Raw genomic sequence first — 19,894 nt, forward strand, 5'->3', positions numbered from 1 at the left:
TTGTGAGGCCCATTTTTTTTAAAGATTTATTATATATAAGTACATTGTTGCTGTCTTCAGACACACCAGAAGAGGGCATCAGATCCCATTACAGATGGTTGTAAGCCACCATGTGGTTGCTGGGAATTGAACTCAGGACCTCTGGGAGAGCAATCAGTGCTCTTAACCGACTGAGCCGTCTCTCCAGCCTGCAAGGCCCAATCTTGTGTGGGCCTCGTGCAGGTATCCACAGCTGGAGAGCTCATGAGTACTGTGGCTATATTGTTTCCAGACAGCAGGCCTCTTCTCCACCCTTTGGTTTTAACATGGGTTCCTTCCCTTCTTCCTCCATGCTCCCTTGAAGGGGTATAGTCTTCGTTGGCAGCCTTCCAGTGGCCATACTGTTAAAGTGGGAGTGGCCAGGCCATGTCCATTTCCACGGCCAGCTCGGGTGGATTGCTTCCATTGATTCTGTGTGGGTGGATGGTGGATGGTGGATGGTGGATGGTTTCTTCTGTGCCTACTGCACACTGGACACACACACACACACACACACACACACACAGCCCTTGTTCTAACCCAAAGCCAACTCTCTCTGTTTGCCCCTAGGCACTATTCTGAAACGCTGGAAGAAGAATTGGTTTGACCTGTGGTCAGACGGTCACCTGATCTACTACGATGACCAGACTCGGCAGAGCATAGAGGATAAGGTCCACATGCCCGTGGACTGCATCAATATCCGCACGGGGCATGAGTGTCGGGGTAAGCTGTGCCCAAGACCGACACCCTACCTTCCTTAATGCATCTGCTTCACTGTCAAACTGGACTCTGTCCAGGCAGGGCAGCCACAGTGGGGCTTGGGCATTCACATCCTAAACATTATGATAGATAGATCCCACCCCACGTACACTGGAGTTAGGCCCAACCTGCATCACTTCATCCAGGGAGAAGGAACCAGACTGCTAGCCACCCCAAGAAAGGTGAGACCCCTCTTAGGTCATGCTGACTTTCTGATTTAGACGCTGCAATGTGTCTTGTCAGCTTCTTGGAAGCAGGATGCAGCACAGTGGATGCCGGGGCTCGCCGTCCTATCCTGCACTCATTTTACAGGGAGCAAATGGCATCTTCCTTTGCAGCCAGCGGTTGATCCCTTTGCCTCTGAGTTAGGCCCCAGGCTGTCTCCCATGCAGTGACGTACACTCACTTCTCTGGGCTGTTAGGTCTAAGAATGCATAAGGAAGCAAAACAAAACAAAAACAGACAGAAAGCCAAGCTAAGGACTAGTTCTCCATTCTGCTCGTTTCTCCCAGACATCCAGCCTCCAGATGGGAAGCCCAGAGACTGTCTGCTGCAGATCGTCTGCCGAGACGGGAAGACCATCAGTCTCTGTGCAGAGAGCACAGACGATTGCCTGTGAGTGCCGATCTCATTATGTGTTTAATTGACAGACTGTTTCCCTGCTCTAATTTCCTTTTGTTAACAGGGTAAGAGAGTCAGAGGAGAGAGTCTCCCTCCAGGCTGTGGCTCCGGGAGAAATGCAGCAGGGGCTTTTCTTGGACGTGTGTTTGTGTTTGTGTGTGTGTGTGTGTGTGTGTGTGTGTGTGTATGTGTGTGTGTGTGTATGTGTGTGTGTGTACATGTAAAGGAACACATGTGCCGTGGCAAGGGTGGAGGTCAGAAGGCAGTATTTGCCTTGGTCCTTGCCTTGAATCTTGTGTTTGAGACAGGGTCTTACTGACTTTTCATCCCATTTTCCCAGCCGTCCCAGGGATTCTTCTGTCTTTACTCTTCATATCTCCATAAGAGCACGGGATTATATAGCCTAGTGCTCCACATCGGAATTTCCTTTTACATGAGTTCTGGGGATTCAAACTCAGATCCTCGTGTTTTCTTAGTCAATGCTTTTACCCACTGAGCCATCTCCCAAGTCCCCTAGATTCTGATTTCTGTCCCTTCTGTTCAATCAGTGTGGTGGGTTTGAAAAAGAACGGGTCCCATAAGCTCATATATTTGAATATATATGTTTAGTCCTTAGGGTGTGTGGCACTATTTGAAAAGGATTAGGAGGTATGGCTTTGTTGGACAAATGTGTCACTGGGGGTGAGCTTTGAGGTCTCAAAAGCACATGCCAAGCACAGAGTCTCTCTGCCTATGGACTGAGATGGCGGTCTTAGCTGCTTTCCAGTGCCTGCCTGCATGCCACCATGTTCCTGGTCAAGATGATAATAGACTAAGCCTCTAAAACACACACACACACACACACACACACACACAGAGAGAGAGAGAGAGAGAGAGAGAGAGAGAGAGAGAGAGAGAGAGAGAGATCATTGTGTAGCCCTAGTTGGCCTGGAACTCACTATGGAGACTTCAAACTCAGCAGAGATTCATTATCTCTGTATCCCTATTGTTGGTATTAAAGGCATGTGCCACAATGTTTAAAAAGCTCTTTTAGGATTTATTTTTTAATTTTTATTAAGATTAAAGTGTGGTGTATGTGTGTGTGTGTGTGTGTGTGTGTGTGTGTGTGTGCACTCACGAATGCACATATGCAGGTCTCTTCAGAGGCCAAGAGCCAGTGTCAAAGTCCCCTGGAACTGGAGCTACAAATGGTGGCAATCTAACTGATAAGTGTCTAGATATCAAATGTTAGTCCTCCGGCTGGAGAGATGGCTCAGTGGTTAAGAGCACGGACTGCTTTCCCAGAGGTCCTGAGTTCAAATCCCAGCAACCACATGATGGTTCACAACCATCTGCAATGGGGTCCGATGCCCTCTTCTGGTGTGTCTGAAGACAGCTGCAGTGTACTCACATACATAAAATAAATAAATCTTAAAAAAAAAAAAGACAACATTGAATATCGGAGACCCAGTGTCTAAGTCCGTTCTGGTACCACAGACTGGGTAACTAAAGCCAGAGCGGGAGCCTCTGGGCCCTGTTAGTCAGAAGTAAGATCAGCTCCTCAGCGGGCCACTCCCTGGGTCTGTGGGAATCTTGCTTGCCTCTTCTCATCTTGCCCATACCAGGCATGCCGGACTGAGGACCTTACAGTTTGACCCCATTTTCGTTTGATTTCACGTGCAAAGACCCCATTTCTTGGTGAGCCACACTTAGCCGTGAGGAGGACCCTAACCTCAGTGTGTCTCTTGAAGGCACAGAGTTCAGTCCACAGTAACAGAGACCTCTGCGGAAAGGATGGGAAATGAACCTGGATTGTCTTCTGCAACCATCAATGAAGAGAAAGGGAATGTCTGTCTGTCTGTCTAACGAGATGGATGAATCCTTTGGCTGAACGGTTTATTGGGAACCATCATAAAGAAGTGTACAGGGAAAACAGGCCATATTGGGGAGCACCTCTCATTCCAGCATTTGAGCTTAGAGGTGGGAGGGTCACGAGTTCAAAGACAAAAGGGGCACAGAACAGCATGGACCAGTCTTTTCAATGGTTAAAATGTTGCCAACTTGACACAAGCTTGATACTAGAGAGGTGAGAGCCTCAATGGAGAAAGTGTCTCCCTAAGACTGGGCCGCATGCAAGCCTGTAGGGCACTTTCTTAATCAGTGATTTATGTTGGAGGTCCCAACTCATTGTGGGTGAGGCCATCCCTGGGCTGGTGGTCCTGGAATCTGTAAGAAGGCAGGCTGAGCAAGCCATGGAGAGCAAGCCAGTAAGCAGCATCCCTCCATGGCCTCTGCAACAGCTCCTGCCTCCAGGTTCCTGCTCTGCCTGAGTTTCTACCCCGCCTGCTTTGCATACTGAATATGGAAGTGTTTCCCAAGGTGCTTTTGCTCTTGGTGTTGTATCACAGCAGTAGTAATTCTAAGGCAGCTTGGCAATCAGAATCTCTTCGTATCATGGGAACATGGTGAAGCCATGAAGAGGGAAGCAGGGATTGAGTGTATTGGCGTGTCCCTGAATCCCCACGCTCGGTGGGCTGGGGTGGGAGGATCTTGTATTTGGGGTTAGCCTGGACTACGTAGTAGATTTCAAGCCAGTGTTGGCTGCTGATGGGACAACTTACAGAACATTGCACTTTTTCTTTTCCATGACAGGGTTTCTCTGTGTAACCCTGGCTGTCCTGCATCTTGCTCTATAGACCAGGCTAACCGCAAACTTAGAGATTTGCCTGCCTCTGCCTTCCGAGTCCTGGATTAAAGGCATGTACTTCCACTGCCTGACCACATTTATTTACATTTATTAAAGATAAAAATACCAAACTGTATGTATTATGTTTTAGATCGTATCTACTGTAAGACAGTTCTCTAAATATACATGTTTTCTAAGTCAGTGTCCTGAGCAAGAGATGATTTGGTGGTCTTAGGGTAAGGCCTGAAGTTTCATTTTATTTTGTTTATTTGGTATGGGTGGGGTGGTCTGAGACAGGGTCTTAATCCACCACACAGGTTGATAGTCCTCTTGTTTAAGCCTCCCAAGTGCTGGGATTAGGGACTAGCTGTCTCTCTTTATACAGAAGCCTTTCAGGGAATGCTGAGGCTTGTCTGAATTTAAGAATCACTGGAATGTTGGATTACCTCAGAGTACCCTGTTTTTCACTTTCTCCAGGGCATGGAAGTTTACACTGCAGGATTCCAGAACAAACACAGTAAGTTGCTCATGGTTGTTCCAGCCCTGTTTGTACATCCTGGGTCTGTGTAGCAAACTGGAGAGCAGGAGGCAGGAGGGGGAAATGGAAAGGGGGTGGCTTTCCTGTCCACACAGATTCCTGAGCAGAGCAGTGCAGGGTGCCTCGTGTTGACAGTGATCACGCCAGTTTTAGTAAGAAGCCCTTGTTGTGGTCTGATAGGAAACAGCCCCGTAGGCTCCCTTGCTTGAGTGCCTGGTTCACAGCTGGTGGAGTAGTTTGCAAGTTACAGAACCTGTAGGCGGAACCTCACGGAAGACAGTACTTCACCAGGGGTCACTGAGGTTTTGTCTTGAGCCCGATTTGACTTCTATTCAGTGTTGATCCTGGATGCAATGTGACCAGCTCCATCCTGTTCCTTCTACCTTGCCTCCCTGGTTGCTGCCATGCCTCCTCTGCCTGCCGCCACGCGCCATCCCCACCGTGATGGACTGTGTCCCTCTAGAATTATAAACCAGAACAAAGCTCTTGCCGAGCTTCCATCAGGTTATTTTGTCAGAGTATGAGAGAGTGACTAAGAGGACACCCTCCTCGGCCAGGAGTGGCAGTTCCAACCAACCAACCAACCAAACAAACAAACAGATCGCAGCCTCAAAAACCCAAGACCTTTCTTGTCCCTGTTGGTGGCCCTAATACTAATTTTGACCACAGGAGATAGAGAAACCATAAATCTCGTTGTATCCCTGGCAGTGCCTCTTGGTGCCCGAGACCTTTGTGGTCAGCATTTTCATTCTTAGGTGGAGTTCTATTTTTTCCAATATATTTATAGAAAAAAATAGAAAAGCAGATAAGGCTTAGAGAAGAATTTGTACCGGTGGGAAGTCAAAAGCTCAGGGTCCACGGCCTTTGTTGGCCAGAGATACTTTTCCTCAGAGCTCAGTCTATACTCCTTTCTTTCACGAACAGCCATGGAAATTAGTATCAACGATCCACGCAGTTAGCAAAAACCCAGTGCAATTATGCGTGTGGATTTTTTTGAGTTTTTTTTCTTCCCCTTTTCACTGGGGTATTTTGAATTTCAGAAGATCATGTTCCTGGTACATATCTGTTTGTGACCAGATGGACTGATAAGGGTAGTAACGTTTGCTCTATGAGGCATTGGCAGCAGGGCCTCCACATACCCTCCTGCGCCTGGAGTGCTCCTCTCTGGCTTGGGGCTGAGCCAGGATTGGCTGCTAAACTCAGAGGGTGCTTTAGTCGGCTGTAGGTTGCCCCTGGACCAGCAGGAGCGGCCCTTCGTGATCTTAGCTCTCTTGTCTCACACAGGCTTATGTTGGCTCCGCAATCCTGTCTGAAGAGACTGCAGTGGCCGCGTCGCCGCCTCCCTACGCAGCCTATGCTACACCGACCCCTGAGGTAGGGAGGTCTGAGCAGAGAGCATACAAATGGGGGATGGTGGGGACTCTCTGCTGCTTTTCCATTTCTGCTTTCTTCTGTTTTTGGTTGCAGTTTTGATCTTAATCTTAAGTCAGTCTCAGGGAAATAAGAAACACACTAATTCTTCCCCCTTTATCACAAAGTATTCCTCTTTGCTCAGATGGCGTAAAGCAACTCTTGGAGCTGGTGTTGTGGCCCAGTTGATGGAGCATTTGCTAAGCCTAGCGAGCTGGAGGTTGTGGTCCCCAGCACGGCATAAACTGGGGGTGGGGACACACAACTCTCAGTGCTTGGAAAGTAGGGGCAGGGCAATTAGGAGATCAAGATCCTTCTTGGCTACTCAGGAGGCCAGCTCACTCTTGAAAGTCTGTCTCAAAATAAACAAAAAACCTAGTGTGTGTGTGTGTGTCATTTGTTATTGAGAGATTGAACTCAAGGCTTCACATATGCTAGGCAAGTTCTTTACCACTGAGCTATTTCACCCACTGTTTATAAATTTATTAATTAAGATATATACACATATTTACATATATATTAACATTAATATATGTATATATTAGTGTGCCTGTGCACGTGCGTGTGTACACGTGTGTGTGTGTGCGCGTGCGTATGCATGCATGCGTGCATGTAGTGCCTACATGTACATTGCACAGGTAGAGGTCAGAGGATAACTTGAGAGTTGGCTCTCTCTGTGAGTCCTGCGGATTAAACTCGGGGGTTGTCAGGCTTGGTGCTAAGCACCTTTATCCACTGAGCCATCTGGCCAGCCCCAAATCCGTTTATCTGTGTTAACTGCAAAACCTCGCAAGGTTTTTGACCAAAGCTGCCATAAGCCACTGCATCACGTTTAGAGAGAAGTCTCTTTCGCTGTCCTGAGCTTCGTGGGCTATTCTGTTTGTCTCTGCTTTTATTCTTGGCTTTCTTTAGGTGGTGGTGGTGGTGGTTGTTGGTTTTGTCAGCGTTTTACAGTTTTCAGCATAATAATAGATCACATTTATTAGATCTATAAGTATTCTATTATCTTCAAGTGGTTGTATATAACTGTCTATTTTTAAAAGATATAATTTTATGTGTAGGAATGTTTTGCCTGCAAGTAGAGCACCACACACATGCAGTACCCACCGAGGCCAGGAGAGGGCATCAGATCCCCTACACTGGAGTTAAGGGAAGCTGCGAGCCTCCATGTGGGTGCTGTAAACTTTCAATTTCTCAAACTCTGGGATTACAGGTGTGCAGCACCACACCCTGGCTATTTCCAGAATTTATATTCTTTGTATATGCATTATACTGATTTTTTTCTTATAATTTTTAAAATTTTGGGGAGTTACTAATTTATTTTCATTTAGATCAGTTCATTTCATAATTGCTAACTGAAAGATTTTTATAATAATTACTTTAAAATCCTTTCCAAAGGGCCAGGTGTTACACTGCACATCTTTAATCCCAGCAGTCGGGAGGCAGAATCAGGCAGATCTCCATGAGTTTGAGGTCAGCCTGGTTTACAGATCAAGTTCTAAGACTGCCAGGGCTTAGAACCCTTAGAGAAACCCTTTCTCAAGAAAAAAGAAAACCTTTCCCAAGCTGAATGTGGTGGTGCACAACTTTAAACTTAGTACTCAGAAGGAGGAAACCCGTGGATCTTTGTGAGTTTGTGGTCAGCCTTACCTACATAGAGAGTCCTAGACCAACTAGTAAACTAAGGAAAAAAAATCTTTTCCGTAAGAGATACTGTCTCAAGGAAATAAGGTGAGTGGGGGTGGGGGTGGGGGGAGCGCAACAGTGTACGTGTGCGCATGCACATGCCCCTGGTGTCCGCTTGTGGCCTCTGAATGTATGCACGGGCGTGTATGCCTTCTATACATGTACATTTGTACCCACACCCATACACTGCACAAAGACCACTCATATATACAGTGGCGCTCAACACACAAGTCCTTTCTAGATAATTCTAGCATCTTTCACCCTCAGGTGCTGGGTTGGAACCCAGCCTTTCTGCCATGCCCAGCAAGCTCCGCCCACTGAGCTACACCCCTGCATCTATGAGGTCTCAATGTGGGCGTTATTCTGTGTCCTTTTGTTTGTGATCTCGGCTGCTTGAGCTAAAAGTGATTTTGGTCAGAACCTTGATATGTTAAACACAGCGAGACTCGGATCTTGCCAGGTCGAAGTCCAGATTCTCAGGCCACAGCCAGGGCTGGGACCTAAGGCTCAGGAGTTTAGGTTTTCTCTGAGTCTTCTCAGAGCACCTTGCTGGGAAGAGAGGACTCCCAGTTACTGCATACATACTGATGGATGTATGCAGCGTGGCCAGCAGACCCACTCCCCACCGGGCCTTCAGTGGTTCCTCGGGGGTGAGAAGGGCAATTGCTTCTGCTCGGCAGTCATGGATTCCGGCTCACTCGTGGTCTGTTGCATGGTAGAGTGGGTGCCTTGTTATCTGGCAGGGATGAAACCGCCTGCCTCGCCTGCACCCTTTTCTGTCTGCGCTCTAAGGGAGCAGGGGAGGCTTGCTGTAGCTGTTGTAGTTGTAGTTGAGGCTGTTGTAGAGCACGGTGGTTAGGGCTTCCACCTCTGAGCTTTGGGGGGTGGAATAGGGTGTTCTTGCAGCCAGGTCTTAGTGTTTGCAGAGTGGAGCAGTTATTGGCTCTTCAGGCAGAGGGAGCAAACTTTTCCCGGCCCCTCCACCCCTTTTCTGTCTGTACTCATTGTGATTTCTGAGTCTCCATTATCCAATCTAGGATATGTCACAGCACACCTGTGGAGGTCGGGGGACACCTATGCATGTATGCATGTATATGTGTGTACATGTATATATGGATATATATGTGTATACATGTATACGTGTATATATGTGTGTGTATGTATGAGTGCGTGTATGTATGTGTGCATGTATGTATGTATACATGTATGTATGTATGTATGTATATAAATATGTATGTATCATCACATCATTTCTCATCTCCCCTTTCCTCCTCCCAGTACCTCCCATGCGTGTCACCCCTCTCCATCCCCACGCACCAATTATGTGTTCATTTCATAATTGCTGACAGAGGATGGTTTTTAGGACTCCACCCACCCCTTCCACTTCGTGAGTGTCAGGGACACAAAGCATGTCATCAGGCTAGGTGGCAAGTGCCTTTACCCACTGAGCCATCCCACCAGCCCCTCCCTCAAAATTGTATTTCTCATGGAACCTTCTTTCCTTCCAGGTCTACGGCTATGGTCCATACAGTGGCGCGTACCCAGCAGGAACTCAAGTTGTCTATGCCGCCAACGGGCAGGCGTATGCAGTGCCATACCAGTACCCATATGCAGGTAACTCACGCTGGCTGCTGCTCTTGGCCTCCACATATGGTGGGGGCAGAGAGGAGCCTTAATTTTCAGTTTGAGGTTAAATGAGCTGCACTTTCTCACTGGAGAATCCAAATCACTTTGCCACTCTGATTTTTGCGTAGTTCTCTTCAGTCTTTTGGGGTTTTATATACCTTTACAGTGCTAGAACAATTGTTATTTAAAACTATTGCATTTTTATTGACTTTGTGTGCATGGGTACACATATGTGTGTGGGCACATGTATGTCACAGCTCATGAAGGAAGGCCAGAGGACAATTCAAGGGAGTCAGTTGTCTCCTAACACTGTGTGAGTCCCAGAGATTGAACTCGGGTTGTCAGATTGGCAGAAACTCTCCGAGCTCCACTGAATCATCTCTTCAGCCCAGCTTTTGATTATTTAAGGTTTTAATAATCTTTATTTAAAATATAATCAAATACACCTTAGTTGCTTACATTTTCTGTATGTCATTCAATTTAAACAGTTTTTTAAAGATTTATTTTTCATTGTGTGTACGTGTCGATAGGTATGTACACATAAGTGTAAGTGCCTGTCAGGGTCCGATGCCTGGGACTGGAGTTCCTCATGGCTGTGTCTTATAGGTGCTGGGAACTGAACCAGGGTTCTCTGGGAGAGCAGCAAGCGGTGTTAACTGCTGAGCCGTCTCTCCAGCCCCCTTGCCATTCAGTCTTTAACACTAGAAGCCTATGAAATGAAGTAGCTCTCCTTAGCAGATGCCTTGGGCATCTCTCACAAACTTGGGCATTCCCTCCATAGCTCCACACAATGGCCTCCCAGAGCTACATACAGAGAATGGAATCAGAGAGGGAGGGAGAGAGAGAGAGAGACAAAGAGAGACAGAGACAGAGATCACAGGCAGCAATGCCACAGGGGCAGAACCCTAACACTGTCTCCTCACTGTGCCCCATTTTCTACCTTTTGGAATGGTAATATATATCCTGTGTTATTATAGATTGGTAGTGTGTAACTGGTTTTTTGTTTTTTTTTATTTTATTTTACAAGGGCTTATGGTTAGGAGATTGCCTGGAGTCTCTGAAGAGACTTTAGACTTTGTCATTTTAAACAGCGTTGAGACTGAAAGACTTTGGGGACTTTTGAAGTTGGACATAATGAGGGATACATTATGTCTGTGAGGCGATGGGAACCAGGAGTGACATGTGGTTCAAATGAGATGTCCCTTTATCCTCAGGCGGTTGGTTCCCAGTTGGTGGCACTGTTTAGGGAGGATTAGGAATTGTGGCCTTGTTAGAGAAAATCCACCACTGGGGTGAGGCTTGAGGTTTTAAAAGCCTCATACATACGTACCTGGCAGGGGCAGTACCATGATCATGATCATGGTTTTCCCAGGGTGAGGCTTGTCCATTGTACTCCGGATGTGACGACCCCTGTGATTTCCCCAAATGTGGAAAACTCCACTGTATAATCTGTGCTGAGGGACTGCATTTGTACTCTAACCTGGAGAGGGAGAGGAGGAAGAGGAAAAGCCTCAAACCATTCCTATTCCCTCTGCGTTTCTTGCTCTCATTTTGAGATGTGAACTCTCTGATATTCCCAGTTCTTGTCACGTTTTCCTGCTGTGAAGGGACAGACTCGAATCCCTCTGGATCCATAAACTCAAATGAATGAATCCTTCCTTCTCTAAGTCGAGCTGGCAGTGGTGTTTTATCATGGCAACAGGAAAGTAACTAAGACAGGACTTGGCTATATTAAGACCGACTTGGTGACCTTCTCCGTATGTCACATGCATCACCACAGGACACCAGGCAGAATTGACATCAAAGGTGCTTGTAAAAAGGCTGAGATGGGTTTGGTGAGACAGTTCAATGGAGCATGCCCAATATGCACAAATATATATATATATATATGTATAATATATATTATATAATACATATTAAAGTTTTAAGGTGACAGAGCTTCAGATAGGTGTCTATAGTGTGCTAGCTAAAACTTCTTAAGCCTGTAAGAAACCCACTTATCATTTCCATGGTTTCTTGTGAGAAGAGTTCTCCCCTAGCCCATTTATTTGAACATGTGTGGGTAAAGCACACATGGCCGAGGGGGCCCGAGAATCCCCAAGAGCTGGAGTCCCAGGCAGTTGTGAACCCATCAACCCGAATACCGGAACCTGGACTCAGGTACTTTACGAAGCCAGTGTGCACCGTGAAGCACAGAGGCCTCTGTCAGATCCACCCTCTCTGAATAACACTCTAAGTTACACAAGAGCTCTAGCTTCTTTCTGCAGGGCACAATGAAGACATTTCTACCTTGTTGATAACACTGCCATTGGGCTTCATGGTGACTCATTATAAGTCAGAGTCAGGGACTGGTGACTGACGGTTTAATCTGCTTCCTCCTCTCATTAATCTCTTGGGCTTCCTTAATTAATCTCCAGTAGATCTCTCACTATTATATATGTGAGGCTCTTGCTAACGGTCCAGCCTAAAGTGCTTTAATGGGACTGTGTTATTCAAACAGTGCAGCCATTAGGGCAGTGGAGGAGGAGACAGAAGAGGAAGCAGAGGCAGAGGCAGAGGCAGAAGCAGGGCAGGGAAAGGGTGAGGAGGCAGAGGTGGAGGTTGGGGGCAGAGGAAGTAGAGGAGGCACAGGCTGGCTGGCTGAGGTACCGTGGGAGGAAGTGTAGTTCAGAGTTCTCCAGGTTACAGCACAGGCAGGCACATTTGTACCTACATGTGACACATTCTTGCAATTTGGACAAGAAGATTTTCCCCAGATGCTCTTCTGGATTTTTTGGAACTCACATAATTCATTCTGCAAAAACCCTAGGGATGTGCCGTTCTTGGCTGTAGATTAAGGACATGAAGTGTCTCTCAGCACCTCAGCGCCAGGGGCATGCACAATGAATTCTTTGCACTCTTTGGCTATACCTTTGACGTTGGAACATTTGAAGTTTCCAGATATCCTCAGTGGGTTTCTCCTTTAGTGTGTATCTGCTGAAGAAGTGGCTGTGTGTGCTTTTAAGTTGGGGGTGTGGAGAGGAAGATGTACCCAGCTCACACTGTGAGTGAGACGTCTGTTTCTAATATTTTAGTTTGGGTATGACTGTAGTCTTAAGAGTCTGTAATGGGGGTTTGGGGTTTAGCTCAGTGGTAGAGCGCTTGCCTAGCAAGCGCAAGGCCCTGGGTTCGGTCCTCAGATCCAGGAAAAAAAAAGAGAGTCTGTAACAAAGTCAGGGCAGTGACCCCCACACTCCCAAAGTAAATGCTCAAGAGAGACCTGTTTCGACCTTAGACCTTCACTAGTGTGTGCTAGTTGGCTCCCAAGAAGGGGTTGTGTAGCCAGCTAGGAGGGGAAGAGATGCTACCAAACACTGCATGAGTGGAGTACGTAGTGAACCTCGTTATTTTGTGTACTAACTCAATGTACGGTTAAGTGGGATGTAGCGCTGCTCACCTTTACTCCAGCACCTCAGAGGCAGAGGCAAGCGGATCCGTGAGTTTCAGGGCAGTCCAGTGTACATAGTGAGTTCCAGACCACTTGGGATGCACAGTTAGACTGTCTCAAACAACAAACAAAACAAAACAAAACACAAAAAGTCCCAGCCAACCAAAAAGAAAATTCAGGACACCCACTTTAAGGATCAAGAGTGATTTTTCTCATGATATTTTTTTCCTTCTGGTGACATCCTCAGATACTTGTCACAACTGAGGAAGCGCAGTGTGGTGACACAGAAGGGGATGTAGGTATACGTCTACCCACTTTGTACTTCACAGGAAGCAAACTTCAGATGGTGAGACATCAGTGTGGCTGTCATAGCCCCCACGTGCTAAGACGGCAGGTGTGAGCCACCATGCTTGCTGCTGATTCATCTCCAAGCAGACTTTCCCTGGTGCTCCCGCATTCTTCCCGTTTGTCTGTCATCCCAGCAAGGGTGGCGTGGAGGGCTGCCATGGAAATCCGAGGCAGGCTTCCGTAGCTTTCTCTGTGCTCTAAACTTTGCCCTGCGACCTCTCTGTGAGTTCTCAGATGGCGTTTGTAAGGTTCCAGGTCCCCTCGCTGTCTCCCTCACTCTCTGCTCCAGAAACCAGGCCCGACCCTGCAGCCCTCTCCAGAGTAAGATAAGCGGCCTGTGATGTAACCGTGCAGTGTTTATCCTGTGGAGCTGGGGTAAAGATCATCACCCAGGTGCTTTGGTCAGATTACGTAAGCTTTATTTTTTTGTCAGACAAGGCTATCTCTCTCTAAAGCAAGGTTTAATAAAATAGCGTCAAACATAAAAGACTATGGGTTTATATAGCTCAAACAAACACACACCCGCAACACTAGGAGGTTTTCAAGGGTTGGGAGGTTTCCAGAGGAATTTTGCTTATGTGGGAACTTGACTGCATATTTCAGAATTATTTACCAGAACACCTTATCAGGGTGGAGGTGGGGGTATAGTACGTGGAACACGTCAAATTCCAGAAAATGAGTCAAGACCTGCTCAAATCCAAGGTTTATAGAAAACAGGAATAAACTTGTTTTGGCCTTGTCACAAGATGGCCTTTAATCTTAAGATGGAGTCAGGCAGGCCTCCGGGCAGCTCTTCTAAACAGTCAAGTGCTTTCCTCTCCTTGGCAGGCGTGGGTCTGCCTCCCTCCGAATTCCAAGGCAGGTTTCCATTTTCTTCCTTATCGGTGTTTCTCTGGCTTTTTCGGGTAGGCTGGGTCACCCTGTATGGATTCCTCCACCCCCTGGAAACCTGTGAGTAAGAAGCTGAAAGCACTGAAGGCATTCTCCTCGGTGGTCACGAGGTCATATTTGTTATTTTTCTATTGCTGCGATGAAACACTGTGACCAAGGCAACTTACAGAAGAAAGTTCATTGAGGCTTACAGTCACAGAGAGTGAGTCCCTGACTGTCATGGAAGGGTGCAGGCAGGCATGGTCCTGGAACAGTAGCTGAGAACTTCCAGCCTTATGTGCAAGTAGGAGGCAAAGAGAGACAGAGAGAGGTAGGGAAGGAAACGGGGAGAGGAAGAGCGCTAACTGGGAATGGTGTGGGCTTTTGAAATCTTAAATCCCACCCCTGGTGACACATCTCCTTCAATAAGATCACACCTTCTAATTCTTCCCAAACAGTTCAACCCCCCCCCCCCAGGATGGAGTATTTAAATATGTGATCCCATGGGGGCATTCTCATCCGAACCACCACACTCCTCTAATAAAGTTCTTCTGAAGGATGATCAACTTCCTCTCTGCAAGCTTGTACCGTCCTCTTGTCTTTTAGACAGACTCTCGCTGGGTATCCCTGGCTGGCCTGAAACTCACCGTGTAGACCAGGCTGGCCCTTCTCACTGCCTCCTACTCACTGGGATTAAAGGTGTGCACCACCATGCCAGGTCTTATGCACATCTTTTAAAAAATTATTTAACAAGCATGAGTGCTTGGCTGTGTGTGTGTGTACCAAGTGCACCCTTGGGACTTGGAGAGATCAGAAGAGGGCATTGGATCCCTGAAGCTATAGTTACTGGTGCTTGAGAGGGAACGTGTGCATGCCAGCTTCTCTGCAAGAGCAACAAGAAGTCCAGCCCCCCACATATTGTCTTTGATAAATTGCAACAGTGTCTACCTTAGCATATGTATGGCGGCCTTGGAAAGGATTGGGTTGAACTCACTGAAGCCACCTGTTAACACTTTTCTGAAGGACCTTGAAAGCCAAATAGTGAACAAGCTGGTGACATGGAGATTAGATACAGCGTCTATGTTAAGGACACCATCTTTTCAGTGAACGTTGGACTTCCAAATTACATCTTAAAAGATCTCCTTTCTCTTCTTTTGTAGGAGTTTATGGACAACAGCCTGCCAACCAAGTCATCATCCGTGAACGGTACCGAGACAGTGACAGTGACCTGGCCCTGGGCATGCTTGCTGGGGCAGCCACAGGCATGGCCCTGGGCTCTCTGTTCTGGGTCTTCTAGAGCCTTCAGCATTTTCTGTGCATAGCTTCAGTTAGTCCTGTGTGCAATAATTTGATTTGCAGGGCATTTCTGTTTGTGACAAGTGTCTTTCATAATAATTTAAATAGTTCTTTTGAAGATGGTAATCTAATAACTGTGATTGACCTGGATGGTACCACAAAGAAAGCCCGAGGTATGCTGTGAGCGAGAGCCCGAGTCCTTCCGGGTACCAACTTCCATCAAGTCTTTCTTAGGGACTCTTGGATGGCTTTGTAAACACACCATCTAAAAGGGCATTTTCCGTTCAGTTAGGCTCAGTGTTGAATTGAGGGGTGGCTTTCCTTGCTATGCCAACAACAATAATGGCAACGGAAGAGGATGTGTGTGAGTGTGGGGAGGAGAGTTGTAGCTTCTTTAACTGTGGAATCTCACTCCAGACCCCGGCTGCATGTTACCCTAGGAGCTGTGGGCTGGTGGCTCCTGCAGGACTGTGATGTGAGGACCCCATAACCTACCCCTTGGAGCTCCCAGATACCGGCAGGATCTGCTCAGGATGCAGAGGGCCACCCCTTCCCTTTAATTATGCTCCAGGAATCTGCCCAGTTTTACATTCTTGTTATTCTTCTGTTTGCTTTTCCCGGGGATGACTGGAAACTGTCTGGAGTTAGGAATTGATTTGAGCCTCAGAATTCGAGCCTCTCCTTTTAAGCCCTGCTGGATAAAGAAGTGAGTGCCAGTGGTGGGAGTTACACTGGGAGCTGCCTGGTGATATGTTTTCAGTGTCTGCTTTAGGCGTATTGATTGCCAGCCCAGTCTGCAGAGAGCCTATAGAGCCTATTTTTCTACTTGTAAAGAAAGTATAGTGAGGGGAATTGGGGAGAGCCTTACTTGGAATGTTCCTGCCTCAGGCCTTCTGGGACCCAAGCTTCACGGGATGCTCTTTAACTCCTGGTGAGGCTCTTCCTCGGCAGGCAGTGGTTGGGAGGCCCCGTGGGTGTCCAGAGAGACTCAGGTTTTGAGTGAGAAATGGGGATTGGGTAGAGACCATCTCAGGGATTCGTTCTAATCCCTCATGTTAGTGGGGATCCAGCCTTGTTCTCAGTCCTGACCGCCTCACAGCAGAAGAGCTTAAAACATTTCTAGTCCCCAAACGTGTGACACTCTGGGAAACTCACAATCTGGATTTCTGACAAAAATTTATATTTCCAACATTAGAGAATACACATTCCACATATTTAAAATTTCTGTTCTTTCATGTTTTAAAGCTCCCAGTTCCAGCCGTGTGCCTGCCATGGTTTTAGTTTCAAATAGTACCCTGTCCCAAAGATGGGGCAGCACAGTGAAGGTCCCGCCCTCTACATTGCATAGTCCTGTTTCTCCAGAGTGCTTTCCCAAAGGAAACACGCATTCTGACTGTGCCCAGCCCTGAGCATGCGTGCTGTCTTGCCGTACTGATAGGCAGGTCTCTTGGTCAGTTCAAGTCCTCAGCCGATCTCCGTGTCAGACAGTTGCCCAGTAGATGAGGTGGTGCCCACAGTGCTTTCTCGCTACTCCTTGGAGACCTGTTGACACAGCTCGTACAGCATTGCTTTAATAAGTAGGACGCGGATTTTAACAGCCTGTGCTGTAAGACTGCCATTTACTCACAACGTCCCCATTTGTAAAGCTCCATGCATTACATACAAAACACTAAAACCACTGTTTAGTGTTGCACAGGGATTTTAATTTTGAAGTTAGTTACTGGGATTCCTTAAACCATAGAGTATTGAGTCATGTCCCTGAAGTACTTTTGAAACAGAATTATCTCCTGCTGTCCCATGGGTGTGCCATGCCTAGCGCCTGACCCCAGTAGGGCCAGCTGTACCAGGCAGCCATTGCTGAGCCTGATCATTTCCTGTCACCAGTTACTTTGTGGCATACCCAGTAGGGAATATTTTCCCAGGCATCTCATTTTCTCAGCCCCGAGCCTCATAGACGACGTCCTTTCGATGGTTTTGCAGCGTGGTTTTGTACCTCAGTGAGTCATGAAATTCATGAGTTGGAGGGAACTACTTGTCTGATGTTGAGGAACTCTTCTCCTCCGTGGAGACTTATAAATAATGATGCTGGGCTGGAAGAGGCTGGCTGCTGACAGGGTTGTGGCTGACTTCATTGTTCTTTTAGTTCTTTGAGTCAAGAACTTTTCATATGTAAGGAAAGCCCGAGGCTTCCTCAGATCATCCCTTGCCAAGAGGGCTCGTCTTAGGTCGCTAGTGCCCACAGTAGCCTTCTGGAGTGTAGCAAGTTCCTGTGTTTGAGACAGAATGGTTCAGACTTATTTTCTACATGTGTTGTTGATCCTATGTAACCTCTCATTTCGCCTTCTAGTCTATGTAGGCGAAAGGCAGAGAATGCAGGCAGTCTTCTTTGTGATTGCTTCTGCTGTTCTGTTGTGTCTACAGAGCCCATTTTCTCCCTGATTATGCATATGGTATGTTTATAAGTGGACTTGTTAAAACATTAAATGATCATTAACCTTAAACTGTGTCTCATTGTGATTTCTGTTGTACGTTTAAATTATTCTGAGGTGGCTGGAGAGATAGTCAAGAGCCTGCCATAAAATCACGAGGATCTGAGGTCAGAGATGAGAGGTGGGTGTGGCTACAGACATCTGCGATCATAGAACTTGGAGCTTGGAGAAAGGTTAGCCCCCAGAGTGCCAGTCTTCTATCCAATTGGTGAGCTCTGTTGTCAGCAGTAAAAATTCCACTTAAGGGGTTGGGGATTTAGCTCAGTGGTAGAGCGCTTGCCTAGCAAGCGCAAGGCCCTGGGTTTGGTCCCCAGCTCCGAAAAAAAGAAAAGAAAAAAAAAATTCCACTTATTCAGGATTTTAGGTGTTAGAGATGTGCAGTCGCTTTAGAAGAAGAAACTCACAATTCTTTTAAGGCTTACTTTTATTTCGGTTTATATTTCAGATAGGGTCATGTATCCCTGACTGATAGCTGCCTGGAACTTGCTATGTAGATCAGGCTGGCCTTGAACTCACGGAGATGCACCTGCCTGAGTACTGGAATTACAGATGTTTGCCACAAAGCCTGGGGCATTATTTTCAATATGTGTATTTGTGCATGTATGGGTACAAGAATATAGGTGTCTGCTGAGGACAGCAGGATTAGATTCCCTGGAACTAGAATTACAGCCAGTTGTGAGCTGCCTAATGCCATGTAGGAGTTGAGCTCAAGTCTTCCACAAGAGCAGTACATGTTCTTAACCAATGAACCACCTCTTCAGCTCCCAACCCACTAATTCTTATAATAGTTGCAAGTGAAGTTTGGTTCGAGTTACAGCTGTTGAGGCTGAGGCTCAAAAGCTGACTATTCACTGAGTATGAGGCTTGTTTGTATAAAAAACTGTTCTCCCTGTCAAGATTATCGGGGAATGTCTTCTCTGCCAAGGTTAATGACTCCATGATAATCAGAGACAGCACAAGTCTGGGAGGCAAGGGTGTGTCTATGCCCTTAGCAAAAAATCGGTAAACACTGAGACCTTCAGGATAGTCCTTAAGGCTGTGAGAAAGAACTCTGAAAACATGAGTTCAAAAATATATAATTTCTCAGTTATGCAATATATAAGGATACAGTATGAATTGTAAAAGGAGCTTCACGGGACCTAGAAGAACATAGACAGTTGTACTATGAGTCAGCTTGTCAGAAAGTTATCAAGGAAGGAGATAGAGATTTGGGGAGTGGTGATCACAGGGCAAGATCCCACCAGCTATGTTTATTGTTTGTGTTTACAAAGGCAGGCAGATTCCTGAGTTCAAAGTCAGCCTGGGACAGAGCTAGTTTGGGATCAGGTGTGGTGGGGGTAGTGATCTCAGGAGAGGATCCCACCCAGCTAGCTTATTGTCTGTACTTACAAAGGCAGGCAAAACTTTGAGTTCATTTGCAATGTTTAAAAAAATGTATAAGAATCAAGGATCTGGGAGTCATGGAATGTTGATTCATGGGATAATCAAAAGGGAACCTGGAGTAAATGACTGAGCTGGTATGTAAATAAAAGTCTGAGAGCTGAGCTGTCTGGTGGTCTTCAGAAAGCTGTTCTGAGTAGGACACAGACTATCAGCTTGACTTCAAGGTGTTCTTTTTGCTACTTCTAAATACCTCTTTCTCAGAACCCCTTTCCAAGCTGAGGCTGGTCCTTGGCAACTGGGGATTGGGAAGACAGTAATTGGTGAGTTTCAGATGAGTCAAGGTCCTGACTCAAAGGAGATGGACAATCTTCCTGAAGACAACATTGGAGGTTGGCTTGTCCTCTGGCTTGTGCACTCAAGCATAAACACATATATGAGTACATATGTACCTCCCACACACACACAAACACAAGCATTTGAACGCACACAATCACATATATTTTTTAAAAAAAGACAATGCTCTTCACTGTTCCCAGCTTTTAATGGAAGTCTTATTTGTATTTAACCTTCATTTTGATAGTATTTGCTGGTCAGTAAAACTAGTGGTGTAAATCACATGTCAACTAGTTCTATCCCAGAAATGTCACTTGGTCAGTTTAGGGTTGTGGCCATAGCTTTGTTAATAAAGAGCTTATCTTGCATGCATGAGGACCCAATTTGGACTGCTAGAACCCATGCAAAAAGAATGTGTAATGGCA

General features: G+C 46.5%; 1 protein-coding gene and 1 non-coding gene across 2 annotated transcripts in view; both read left to right on the forward strand.

Annotated features, from left to right (window-relative positions):
* Plekhb2 (pleckstrin homology domain containing B2) overlaps positions 1-17,761 on the forward strand; it is a 32,648-nt gene extending 14,887 nt beyond the window's left edge. Inside the window, exons 3-8 of the mRNA NM_001106899.1 lie at positions 589-741; positions 1,290-1,392; positions 4,541-4,580; positions 5,886-5,975; positions 9,206-9,311; positions 15,129-17,761. Coding sequence (NP_001100369.1) covers positions 589-741; positions 1,290-1,392; positions 4,541-4,580; positions 5,886-5,975; positions 9,206-9,311; positions 15,129-15,265 — 629 coding nt within the window. The 3' untranslated portion in view covers positions 15,266-17,761. The remainder of the gene's footprint in view (positions 1-588; positions 742-1,289; positions 1,393-4,540; positions 4,581-5,885; positions 5,976-9,205; positions 9,312-15,128) is intronic.
* Positions 10,646-10,806, forward strand: Rnvu1-17 (RNA, variant U1 small nuclear 17). Its single transcript, XR_015630085.1, has one exon. It is a non-coding gene; the product is annotated as a U1 spliceosomal RNA (small nuclear RNA).
* Positions 17,762-19,894: the final 2,133 nt, after the last annotated feature.

This window comes from Rattus norvegicus, chromosome 9, assembly GCF_021556685.1.
Source record: "Rattus norvegicus strain SHRSP/BbbUtx chromosome 9, alternate assembly SHRSP_T2T, whole genome shotgun sequence".
In the NCBI taxonomy this organism is placed as follows: domain Eukaryota; kingdom Metazoa; phylum Chordata; class Mammalia; order Rodentia; family Muridae; genus Rattus; species Rattus norvegicus.